Source organism: Aegilops tauschii, chromosome 4 (assembly GCF_002575655.3).
Source record: "Aegilops tauschii subsp. strangulata cultivar AL8/78 chromosome 4, Aet v6.0, whole genome shotgun sequence".
In the NCBI taxonomy this organism is placed as follows: domain Eukaryota; kingdom Viridiplantae; phylum Streptophyta; class Magnoliopsida; order Poales; family Poaceae; genus Aegilops; species Aegilops tauschii.
In genome coordinates, this window is record NC_053038.3 from 484722415 (window position 1) to 484734761 (window position 12347).

Here is a 12347-nt window from a genome sequence, read left to right on the forward strand (position 1 = left end):
AACACAGTAATGAGGAAATGAAAGAGTTGAGGAAATAGAACCAGTAGGCTTGGTGAAGACAATGATTTGGTAGACCAGTTCCAACTGTTGTCTTAGTTGTACATCTGGTTAGGGCGGCTAGGTATTTAAACCTGAGGACACACAGTCCCGGACACGCAGTCCTGAACACGCGGTCCAGGACACTTAGTCCTCACCGTATTCCCCTTGAGCTAAGGTCACACAGACCTCGCCCAATCACTCGTGGTAAGTCTTCAGGTGACTTCCGAACCTTCACAAACTCGGTCACTCGGCGATCCACAATTTCCTCTTGGATGGTCTAGACCATGAAGCCTAACCGTCTGGAAGAAGCACAGTCTTCAAAGGTAACAAGCGTCGGATCCACGCAGGATCAATCTCTTCAGTGATGCTCAATCACTTTGGGTTTGTACGTGTTTGGGTTTGGGTTTTCCTCACTTGATGATTTTCGCTCAAAGTCCTCGGAGGATGGGATGCTCTCAAATGACAAGTGTCAGTTTCTCTCGGAGCAGCCAACCAACTAGTGGTTGTAGGGGGTGGCTATTTATAGCCTAGGGAGCAGCCCGACATGATAAGACATAAATGCCCTTCAATTATATAACCGTTAGGTGGGTAGATATTTTGGGACAGCTGGCGCATAGCACAGCAACGGTCGAAAATTTGAGTATCAAATTCCTCAGGGCTATCATGTTCCTCACTGTGTAGGCAATCCGCACTGGCGAATTCCTAACTCCTCAGTCAGAACAAATTCCTCAGAGACCAGAAGAACTTCGTCTCTGTCACTGAAGAATATGACTGAACTGTATGAGATTTCCAATGACTTCACTCGAAGGAATTGGTAGGTGTAGGATTTTGAGTTGAGCATCACATGGAAATTTTTCCTTAGTATTTCCTCGACCCCCTTTAACAGTACGGTGTTTCCTATGACTCAAGAAAGGGAAAATGAAACTACGAACACAAAAGTCTTCACGCTTCATGTTCCTCAAATGAATACCAAGTCTTCAAGGTCACACCAATTTTTTCACTTTCAAAGTCTTCAGAAATCCAAAGTCTTCAGTTGAAGAACTTCATTTTTAGGGGTCGACTTTCTCTGTAAATATCAAACTCCTCATAGACTTAGACCTGTGTACACTTATAAACACATTAGTCCCTTAACCTATAAGTCTTCAATACACCAAAATCACTAAGGGGCACTAGATGCACTTACATGTGTCCCGTAAAGGATGAATTTTGCCGATTTTCTTGACTCCACAAGATGTATGTCACGCTTATTGAGCATCTATCAAATTATTTTTGCACATCATCTACCTTAGGCCCTTGTTTTATTTTTCAAAGGGAGGCAAAAACCACCACCCTCTGTATAGTAAGATGCATACATCCATTTTTATTAATTATTAAATAGAGTACATAACAAAGGCAATCAAGGCTGAACCACTACAAGATATGAAATTAGCACCTACGACCAGGTCAACTTCTTTCGCATCGACACCTTTAAGAAGGGGTAAACGTCCTCACACCACCATTGCCATGTCCGGCTGTAGACGGAATGAACAAAGATTTTCATCCTGGTTGTAGAGATCAGTCAAGAAAGACCATCACACAACAAGTAGACACTGTCTTCAACAAGGTAGGGGCGCAAGTTTATCGTTGGTGAGCCCGACTAACTAAGGTTAGAGACAAAAGTTCTCAGCTCAGACATGAAGTGGTGTCTCAACCAGCTTCTTGATGATAGACCGTTCAATAGTCGCATCCGCTAGTACTCCATGCCAGGCGAAGAAGTACTAGCAGATTGGTGGGGCATCTTCCCACCTTGGACCACCGCCATGGACGTCAAGAGGGGCACGTCAAGGCACCTGAAGCGCTTGTCCTTCGTCTCGAGCAGAACCTCCTTACAAGCCGCGGAACGCGGTGCGTGCATCTGCCATATCCAACCCATGTTGATGCCTCCACATGGTCTTTCTCAAGGGGTGGAGCTGCTCCGAGTCCGCCGCCCGACGGCCAGACTCGACCTCCTGGAGCGGCCCGACAATCCCTCCACGCCTGCCCGCACTCCGGACTTGTCTGAACCCGCGAACAAGCCCAAGCCAGAAACCACTTTGCCTCTTGTTCGCGTGATGGAACGACGAGGTGACTGATTGGGGGCTAACAGTCATGGAGGCGAACTGGAGGGGTAGGGGGTGGAGGAGGGTGGCCGCCGCGGCTGGAGTGGCAAGCTGCGGGGAAGGTGGACGCCGGCGTCGGATGGACGCACGAGGAGGGACATGGGCAAAGAGAGAAGTGTGATGAAACGAGCTTTGATGGCACAATTTTCATTACTCACTCCGTTTCTAAATATAAGTCATTTTAGAGATTTTAACACAGACTATATACGAATTTATATAGACATATTTTAGAGTGTAGGTTCACTCATTTTGCTAGTTCATACTCCTGACTTATATTTAGGAACATAGCGAGTATATTTAGGAACATAGCGAGTATTATAAAATCTCTAAAAGACTTATATTTAGAAACATAGCGAGTATACAAGGGAAAAAAAAAGTAAGATAACCCTGATTATAGTATACCTCGGTACCTCCCTCCCTCCTACCGACACGCCCCCACGGCATGACGCGCATCGAGAGACGGCCGGCCGCCACGTCTTGCCCACATTTATTCCCTCCCCCGTCTTCCCATCCCGGCATCCCACCCCCAAAATAAGACGGCGTTCAAACCCCCAAATCCCACACCGGCCGCCACCAAAAGCTCCGCCATTCCCATTCCCGTTCCCATCCCCAGCGATAATAGGCCTCCTCCTCTCCCCCTAAACCAAAACCAAAACCAAAACCTTCCCCCCCGAGCCCGACCCGCCGATCCGCTTCTCCCGCCCCGACTCCGCCCCTGTCGCGCGCGCCGGTGGGGGTTTCGAGGCCGGTGCGGCGGCGCTGGCCCTCGGCTGCGAATCCGGCGTCGGCGCGGCGAAGGCGCGTCGTGCGCGGGCGCCTGCTGCCGCAATGAGGCGGCGCTCCGTGCTGCCGTCCCACCACGACGACGCGGAGAAGGGCGGCGGGAAGCCGCCGCAGTCGCGCCTCTGCTTCCTCGCCACGCTCTGCGTCATGTTCTGGGTCCTCATCTTCTACTTCCACTTCTCCGTCCTCGCACCCGACCCCGACGCGCGGCCCGTCGCCGTCGCCACCCAGGCCCGCATTGCCCACGACCACCTCCCGGACCGCGTCTTCAACCACGACGGCCTTCTCCGCACCCCGCCCGCCGCCGTCGGCAAGGAGGAGGCGCCTGCGGCCGTCGTCGGCAAGGAGGAGGCGCCCGCGGCCGTCGTCGGCAAGGAGGAGGCGTCCGCGGCCGTCGCCGAGAAGGAGGAGGCGCCCACCGCCGTCGTCGGCAAGGAGGAGGCGCCTGTGGCTGTCGTCGGCAAGGAGGAGGCGCCCGCGGCCGTCGCCGGCAAGGAGGAGGCTCCCGCGGCCGTCGCCGAGGAGGAGGAGGCGCCCGCGGCCGTCGCCGAGAAGGAGGAGGTGCCCCCGAAGGAGTACCCGTTCCAGCGGGCGCTCAAGACGGCGGAGAACGCGAGCGACCCGTGCGGCGGCCGGTACATCTACGTGCACGAGCTGCCGCCGCGCTTCAACGAGGACATGCTCCGGGAGTGCCACAGCATCAGCGTCTGGACCAACATGTGCAAGTTCATGAGCAACGACGGTCTCGGCCCGCCGCTGAGCAACGAGGACGGTGTTTTCTCCAACACCGGCTGGTATGCCACCAACCAGTTCGCCGTCGATGTCATCTTTGGCAACCGGATGAAGCAGTACGAGTGCCTCACCAAGGACTCGTCCATCGCCGCGGCGGTGTTCGTGCCCTTCTATGCCGGGTTCGATGTCTCGAGGTATCTCTGGGGGTATAACATTTCGATGAGGGACGCCGCGCCACATGATCTGGTGGATTGGTTGAGGAAGAGGCCCGAGTGGAATGTGATGGGTGGGCGTGACCATTTCTTGGTTGGGGGAAGGATTGCGTGGGATTTCAGGCGGTTGACGGACGAAGAATCTGACTGGGGCAACAAACTGCTGTTCATGCCGGCTGCGAAGAATATGTCAATGCTGGTGGTGGAGTCAAGCCCATGGAATGCCAATGATTTTGCGGTACCATATCCGACTTACTTTCACCCTGCCAAAGATGAGGATGTTTTCCTTTGGCAAGATAGAATGAGGAGCCTGGATAGGCCATGGCTGTTCTCATTCGCAGGGGCTCCTCGTCCTGGTGATCCAATGTCTATCAGAGGGCAGCTCATCGATCAGTGCAGGACATCAAGTTTCTGTAAATTGTTGGAGTGTGACCTTGGAGAGAGCAAGTGCCACTCCCCAAGCGCAATCATGAAGATGTTCCAGAGCTCTTTATTCTGCTTGCAGCCCCAGGGTGATTCCTATACTAGAAGATCTGCCTTCGACTCAATGTTGGCTGGCTGCATACCTGTTTTCTTCCATCCTGGTTCAGCATATGTCCAGTATACATGGCATCTTCCGAAGAATTATACGAGTTACTCCGTCTTCATCCCTGAAGGTGGCGTCCGTGATGGAAATGTCAGTGTTGAGGAGATACTAAGAGGTATCCATCCAGACATCGTCAAGCAGATGAGGGAAGAGGTTATCAATCTCATACCAAAGGTGATATATGCTGATCCAAGGTCGAAACTGGAAACGCTGAAGGACGCGTTTGATGTTTCGGTTTCGGCAATCATCAACAAAGTGACACAATTGAGAAGAGATATCATCTCAGACAGTGAAGATAAAGATTTTATTGAAGAGAATAGCTGGAAATATGAACTGTTAGAAGGACAGCGGACAATTGGACCTCATGAGTGGGATCCATTCTTCTCGAAGCCCAAGCCCAAGGACAAGGGTGCAGATTCTGGTAATTCATCAGCTGAAGCGGCCAAGAATTCTTGGAAAATCGAACGAGGAGACCAGAATTAGACCGCACAACTGACTGCTCTTAGAGATGAGCAAAACAGCTATCCTAGCTGACGGTGCACTGATGCAAATCCGCGGTAAAGAATCCTTAGATGCTGTAGTCTTGGCGATCATGTATGTTCTTGATGATCCAACCCCTACAGCTGGTGTAAGAAGTGGTGCCACCAAAAGTCCTTGAGAAAATATGACACATGGCCTTTGCTTTGCCTCTACAGATATACTTTTCTCATACTAGAATTTTCATTTGTTTTGTTTGCCCAATAACGCTATGTAAATCCTTGCAAGATCTAGTGGTATGTCAATTTTGTTGCTGTCCTGTTTTCTGCATTCTGTCTGTTTTATCACTCTGGCCGCATGACTTGGAATTTACTGCATACACCATCTTTTTACATGCCCAATTTAGCATAGAACTGGGAGTCTCGGGCTGACAAGTGGCTGGATCGAGCCTCGCTCCATCATTGTCAATGTGTTCCTGTTCATGGTGATGTAGCCTGTCTGCCTGGATCATGTGAGAAGTTAATGTGGCCATGTGGGACTAGTTTCCTCTTCACCTGTTTGCAAACCAAGGAAGAGCTCTGTCATTGTTGTGATATCACTGTCCTGTTTCCTCACATTGTGATTTCATCAGGCTGTGGGAGTCAGAGCTAGGCCATTATTGAAGGGTTTGTGAGCTGATTTCATCAAGATACAGTAATGTTTCATAATTTGCTCATGGCAGTCGGCAGCGTCTTCTTGAAAACAACAAGATGAGCATACATGTGGTGGATTGATGATTCTACAGAGTCCGAAGGATGAGACGAAAGAGAACCGGCTGCTCCTTAATACCAGGTATATGCTTGCTCTCTGAAGCCACCCTTTGCTGCTACAGTAGTAAAAGTTAGAATTGACGATTGAAAATTCCAGTAATGCGCCTTTTAGTCTGAAAGCCCATTTATATAATGCAGTTTTCCTTTCCCTTGTCTCTTGTTCTGCATAGTACTCCCTCCGTTCCAAAATAGATGACCCAACTTTGTACTAACTTTAGAGTTAGTACAAGTTAGTACAAAGTTGGGTCATCTATTTTGAAACGGAGGGAGTACAGTACTATGTAATTTTTGACGGCGTGGAGAGTGGTCCTTTGCCGACATAAATGGGGAACAGATTTGATATTAGGTCAGCATATAGTACCACGGGCTATACTACCGAACTAACCATGACTTATACTCAATTTTCAAAAGAAAAAGAAAAACCCATGACTTATACTGGCAGGAAATCCGGGTGTCCTTCTCTTTGGAGCGGAAATTGAGGCCTTCGTCATGTGGAAACAATCCAAGTTGCTGTCAAGTCCCAAAGGCCAAAGGCCAGCCACGTCCATCAGCGACAGCAACAGCGAGCGAAAGCAGGCATAGTACTGCACTGCACGTTTGCTCATGAACTTGGGCGGTCTGGCGTGAAAAAGCGCGGCACCGTCCCGGCCTTTGGGATCTCGGAGTTGGGTCCATTTTGCAAGCAAAGAGACGGTGGTGTCGCCTCGAAGCAGGGAATCCAATCCGTTCCAATCATGGGCGGGGAGGTCGTGGCATGGAGGCGCGCGGTTTGTTATATTGGGTGGCGCAGCTTTTGAGCTGTAATCTTCTTTTGTTTTAAGCTTCCGAGCCTGATGAGATGATTATGGTTATGACAAAGCTGCTCATATTACTACTAATGCTACTCATGTCGTTTTGGAACATAGTCATATCAGTCATATTTTATATGGAGTAAAATGCATTGTAAGTCCTAAAACTATTGGAGGTGTGTCAGTCTAGTCCTATAACTTTGAAACTGCAGTTTTGGGTCTATTGGAGATGAGGTGCGTCAGTTTAGTTATATAACTTTCAAACTGCAGTTTTGGATGCCAAAACTATGTAAGTTTGTTCATCTCAGGTCCTAAGCTGCTTGCATGGCTAGCATTGACCTGCTGACGTGTCGCTTGAAGATGCTTGGACTGTTGCCATGTTGACCCAATGGGCCCACCGGGTTAATTTATGAAAGATAATTACACAAGAAAACCCGTAGAGCGTTGTCTCGCCTCATTCTCACATCCTCATCTTCTCCCATGCACAGAATGTTCAGAGGAGATAGTACAGAAGCCATTAGTGGCATGATGGCTTGAGCTCCAGCTAGGAGTAGACTAGTCATCTCAGCCTCACCCTGCAGTAGCAGAAATACACGTCGTGCGTCCAATTGCTACCCACTTGTGGCTGCTGTTGGGGCCGAATAACTCTCGCCGACCTTTGCGCCAGCTTCGTGGTTTCCGTGCACTCCTCCGCGCTGTCCGATAGCATCGACAATTGCCAAACAACAATCTATGGCAAGGGTGCCGGGCAACAACGATGACAGAGAGGAGAGGGAGAGAAGCGGGATAGCGTCCTCCACCCCGATTGGCTCGGGGTCTCCCCGACGGTCGCGCCGAGGGAGAGGGATGTCATCCTCCATGCCGTCTGGCTCAGGTCTCCCCGGTGGCCACGCCAAACTTCTCGACGAGGCTGCCTTGCAGCTCATGGCCACGCAGGTGATGGACATGCAGGTTGCAACACACATTGCGACGTTGTAGGGTATGGATCACTTTTCATGACATAAACACATATAAAGGGCTCATTTGAAAAAATGCACAATAGATGTTGGCCATGCAAGTTTAGGACCAGAGATGAACAAACTTACATAGATTTGGTACCCAAAACTGCAGTTTCAAAGTTACAGGACTAATCTGAGACACCTCCAATAGTTTTAGGACCTAAAACTGTTGTTTGAAGTTCTACGACTAAACTGACACACCTCCAATAGTTTTAGAATCTATGATGTATTTTACTCTTTTATGTACTCTCTTCATCCCATTACATCCAATATGCTCACATATTGAAGGCAATAACGTTTTATAACTTATACTATGGGACGGAGGGAGTAACATTTAGCTGACATGAAATTGTAAGTTTGGATCTACTACCTGTGTCAGGGTTTATGAGTCATTATCATATTCTGGATCAAAGTTTAACCACATAGTATTTGATTACCAAAATGTTAATGCATGTCACAAAAAATTATATTGTTTGATTCGTGTTTGAATGTAAAATTTCAATGGTATTACTTTTGTTATGTATAACTTATATTCTATTAGTTGCAATCATGATCAAAATATGATTCAAAATACGAGGGGACTAGTAAACCAGGATGGAGGCAGCTACAAATCACGATGATGACATATGGTGTCAGGCGCTCCAGATCGATTCAAGGGTTCAATGACGACTACTACGTCTCCAGGGCGTTGATCCTTATGGGCATGTGCACGAAGACTTTTTGGCTGTCATCGACAAGGTCAGGGCGGTTCTTGTAGGTAGCGGCAACAACAACTCGTTTTGGTGGAGGTAGTTGTCATACGGTGGTCTCGGAACTTGATTTTTATTGTGTTGAGGATGCTTTATAATTCTGTTGAACTTTTATAATAGGTCCTTATCCTTTTCACCAAAAAATAATCCCGTATCCATACAACAACTGTAGTATAAGGAAATGTGGACCCAAAAAGCTCTAAAACAATTTCATAAACGCGTAAAAGAGATTACAAGATCCTGTATAATCTTCGAAACTTCTCCTCTGTAAAGTTTTCGGGATTCTTTATAATCTCCAAAATTTCCCCTTTCTCTACATGAAGATGGCCCATGTGCGGGGCGGGATGCCCCTGGTCTTTCCATTTCGCCTTTTGTTTTTTCTTTTCCTTTTTGTTTTTTCTCTTCTTTAAAGTAATCAAGGATTTCAGAAAAGTTCCTAATTTAAAAAAATGCTAATTGTAATAAATATGTTTGAGAAATCATAAAATGTTCGTGAATTCAACTAATGTAATGATTTCGAAACTATTGGGAAAAACATAAAATTTTCGCAAATTTTAAAAACTATTATGATTTTAATTTTTTTCCGCATATTAAAAAAATGATCAAGAATTTGGAAAAATGTTCGTGAGTTCAAAATTTGTTCCTCATTTTTTTAAATGTTTACAGAATTCAGATTGTTTTCCAAAATTCGAGGAAAGTTCATTGATTAAAAAAAATGTTCGTGGACTCAAAAAATGTTCATCAAAACAAAACAATGTTTGTGAATTAAAAAAAAAATTCCCAAATTTCAAAAAAATATTTCACGAGTTTCAGAAAATGTTTCCAATTTTTTTAAAAAAATTCATGAATCGGTAAAAATATGTTGGGGAATTCAAAAAATGTACATGCTTTGTAAAAATGTTTACGAATTTAAAAAATAAGTAGGTTCTCATAAATAATGTTTGAGAATTCTAAAACAATACAGAAAATGAAAGATGTACAGAAAACGAATAAAAAATCATAAATTTGAAAGATGTACAGAAAATGAATAAAAATAAAAAATAGAATAAAGTAAAAGAAGAATTTTTTTAAAATAAAACTAACATGAAAATAAAACGAAAATAATAAAAGAAAGAAAGAAGCAATATGGAAAAAGGAGAAATCGAATATGAAAAAGGCAGAAAAGACACGAAAGAAAACAGAAAAAAGGGTCTCTAACACCATCCCAAAACCGAAAAGAAGCTACTTGGACCGGCTCAAGTGTACGCTAGGAATGGCGGGAGGTACTCGTTTGGTGGCTAACACGTGGTCTGAAGTGCGAGGCAAGATGGCTGGCCTATTTGACGCATGCACTTTTTTCTTTTTTTTTTGGGTTGTTTTGATTTGGTTTTTTTTCCTTCTTTCGTTTTTGTCTTTCTTCTTTGAGTTTTTGGTTCGTTTTTTTCGTTTTCGCATTTATTATTTTTTATTTATAATTTTTGCAATATACAGTGAACATTTGTCTAATATACGGCGAACATTATTTCAAATATGGTGCACATTTTACGTTTTTATGTACATTGAGCATTTTTTAATTATATGGTACATTTTTATAACACACTGAACATTTATTATTAGGGTCTGTCTATATCTCATCTAGATGTGAGATATTATCTCACATCTAAATTGTGACATCAGCAGGAAATCAGGGCATGTCCACCAATGTCGTTCTATTGTTCGTTTGTTTCTTTTTTGAACCGGCGCGCTGCATAGGCGACTTGACCGCAACAAAAAAATTATGACCCTCAGCACATCCTTTGAATCGAACTCAGGACCAAACGAAGCGCCGGAGACTCGTTTGATGCTCACGCCCTTACCGCGGGCTGTGGCCCATTGGCAACTCGCACCACCGCTGACTGGTTTTCTCTCCGCGTTGACCGCTAGGTTGTTAAAGGTTTTTTGCTACAGATTTTTCTGCTAGGCCGCGTTTTAGATTGCTACAGGTCGCTAGGTCACTAGGTCGCACAGTTTTTTTTTGGAGGGAAGTCGCTACATGTTGCTACACATGCATTGCTAGGTAGCTACAGGTTGCTTGCTAGCTCATTTTTTTGCGGGCGTTGCTAGCTCTTTTTTCCCCACGAACATCTAGAAAAGTTTGTATCTCCGTTATGAAAGTAATGGAAAGGGGAAAAACTTGGTTAGAAAAAAAAGCATTGACTGTTGACCAACAAATGCTGACTTTAAAAAACAAAAAAATTAAAAGTGTTCATTAAAATAAAAATATAATGAATATAAAAATTTCATAATTGTTTTAAAAGTTCACGACTTGAAAAGGTTCGTAATTTTAAAAAAATTCTTAAAAAATTAACGAATTTGGAAAAAGTTCACGACTTGGCAAATGACGTAATTTGAGGAAAAAGTGAAAATAAAAATATGTTCATATTTTTTTTGAAAAAATAGTTCACAATTTGAAAAAGGGTTAAAGAAATTTGGAAAAAGTTCATGAATTAAAAAAACAATTTGGAAAAAGTTCACGCAACTGAAAAAAGATGAAAAGAAAGGGGAAAAAAGAGGAAGTTGATCAAACCCGTGCTGAAAAAAACGGTCGAGAAATAATTACTCTGTTTGTGAGAGCATTCAACTCTGTGAAGATGACAACAAGGAAAATCATGGCATTCTATCATTTCATTCGTATAATGCCCCACTCACTTACGCAAAAGAATATGTACTAATATGAGGACGTCATTGAGGAAGGAAAACGACAAAAATGAGATGATGATGGTCCTGGACTACTCTAGGGGGGAGGCAGGCTGTTGACTCAAGATTCTACTACAAAGTTCAAAGTAGATTCAAGAAACACAAACAAGGGTCTATGCATCTTCTAGTGTGATGGGCACTTAGGGGAACAATATGATCTCTATGGTGACTGTCTTAATTTTGACACGACTTATAAAACAAACAAATACAATCTCCCCTTCTCTCCCTTAATTTGTTGGAATAACTGGCCATGGTCATAATTGCTTGTTTGCATGTGCAGGAGTTTAAAAATAAAGTATTGTTGGAAAATCATGTAGCAAAATCACCCTTGGTGCTCTTATTGCTTGGCCACTGCTTTTCTCTCTACAATAATGATGCAGTTGACCTCTCGTGTATTTTAGTTTGAAAAAGGACAACAACAAAAAAAACACGAGTGTCACATATTTCTGTAGGCTTCGTGCCCACGTCTCACTGCAACACCACCGTTGGAAAATTGAATTTGTGCTCCCAGTTAGTCAGCAAAAAAAATAGTGGCCTGGAATTCCTACAACAGGCCAGGCGCGTCCTCCCTTGTGAGGTAAACCTACGGACCAGTTGCGAGTCGAGGGCGTGGCTTGCTACTCGGATGAAAACAACTACATGCCCAGTTTGCGAGTCGAGTGGGGACATGCAACTGTGATAACAACAAGAAAAAATGGGCCCCAGTTGCGAGTCGAGGACGGACATGCAACTGTGATAACAACAACAAAAAATGGGTGTAGTTGCGTGTCGAGGGTAGGCTTGCAACTGGGACAAAAAAACTACAGGGACACGTTGTGAGCCAATGATAATTTGGATCTGTTGAGGGTGGGCTTGAAATTGGGAGGAAAACAACCACAAAGGCCCAATTGCGATAGACTAGCATGGGCTTTCAACTCACACAAGAAAATACAGCAAACAACTATGTGCTCAGTTGCGTGTCAAGGATGGACTTGCAACTGGGACGTAAACAACTATGAGCCCAGTTGCGAGTCGAGGGTGAGATTGCAACTAATGAAACACAACTACATGCCTAGTTGCGAGTCGACGGTGGACTTACAACTGAGACAAAACAACTATGTGGTCCAGCTGCGGGTCGAGGCTAGTCTTGCAACTAGGATGAAAATAACTATGGGGTCAGTTTTTGGTCGATGATGGGCGTGCAAGTGGGACACAACACCAATAGGGCAGGTTGCGGAGATGGGGTGTGGACTTGCAAGTGGGACAAAAATACAACTACAGGGGCAGTAGTATGACTATGATGGGCTTGTAGCTGACACAAAACAAAGAAAAACTATGGGCC

General features: G+C 45.1%; 1 protein-coding gene across 1 annotated transcript; it reads left to right on the forward strand.

Annotated features, from left to right (window-relative positions):
• Positions 1-2751: 2751 nt before the first annotated feature.
• Positions 2752-6676, forward strand: LOC109765898 (xyloglucan galactosyltransferase KATAMARI1 homolog). Its single transcript, XM_020324662.4, is given in 6 exon segments — positions 2752-4911; positions 5689-5705; positions 5707-5798; positions 6188-6207; positions 6210-6269; positions 6272-6676. Coding segments are annotated over 6 exon segments (2397 nt in total). The 5' UTR covers positions 2752-3005; the 3' UTR covers positions 6574-6676.
• The last annotated feature ends 5671 nt before the right edge of the window (positions 6677-12347 follow it).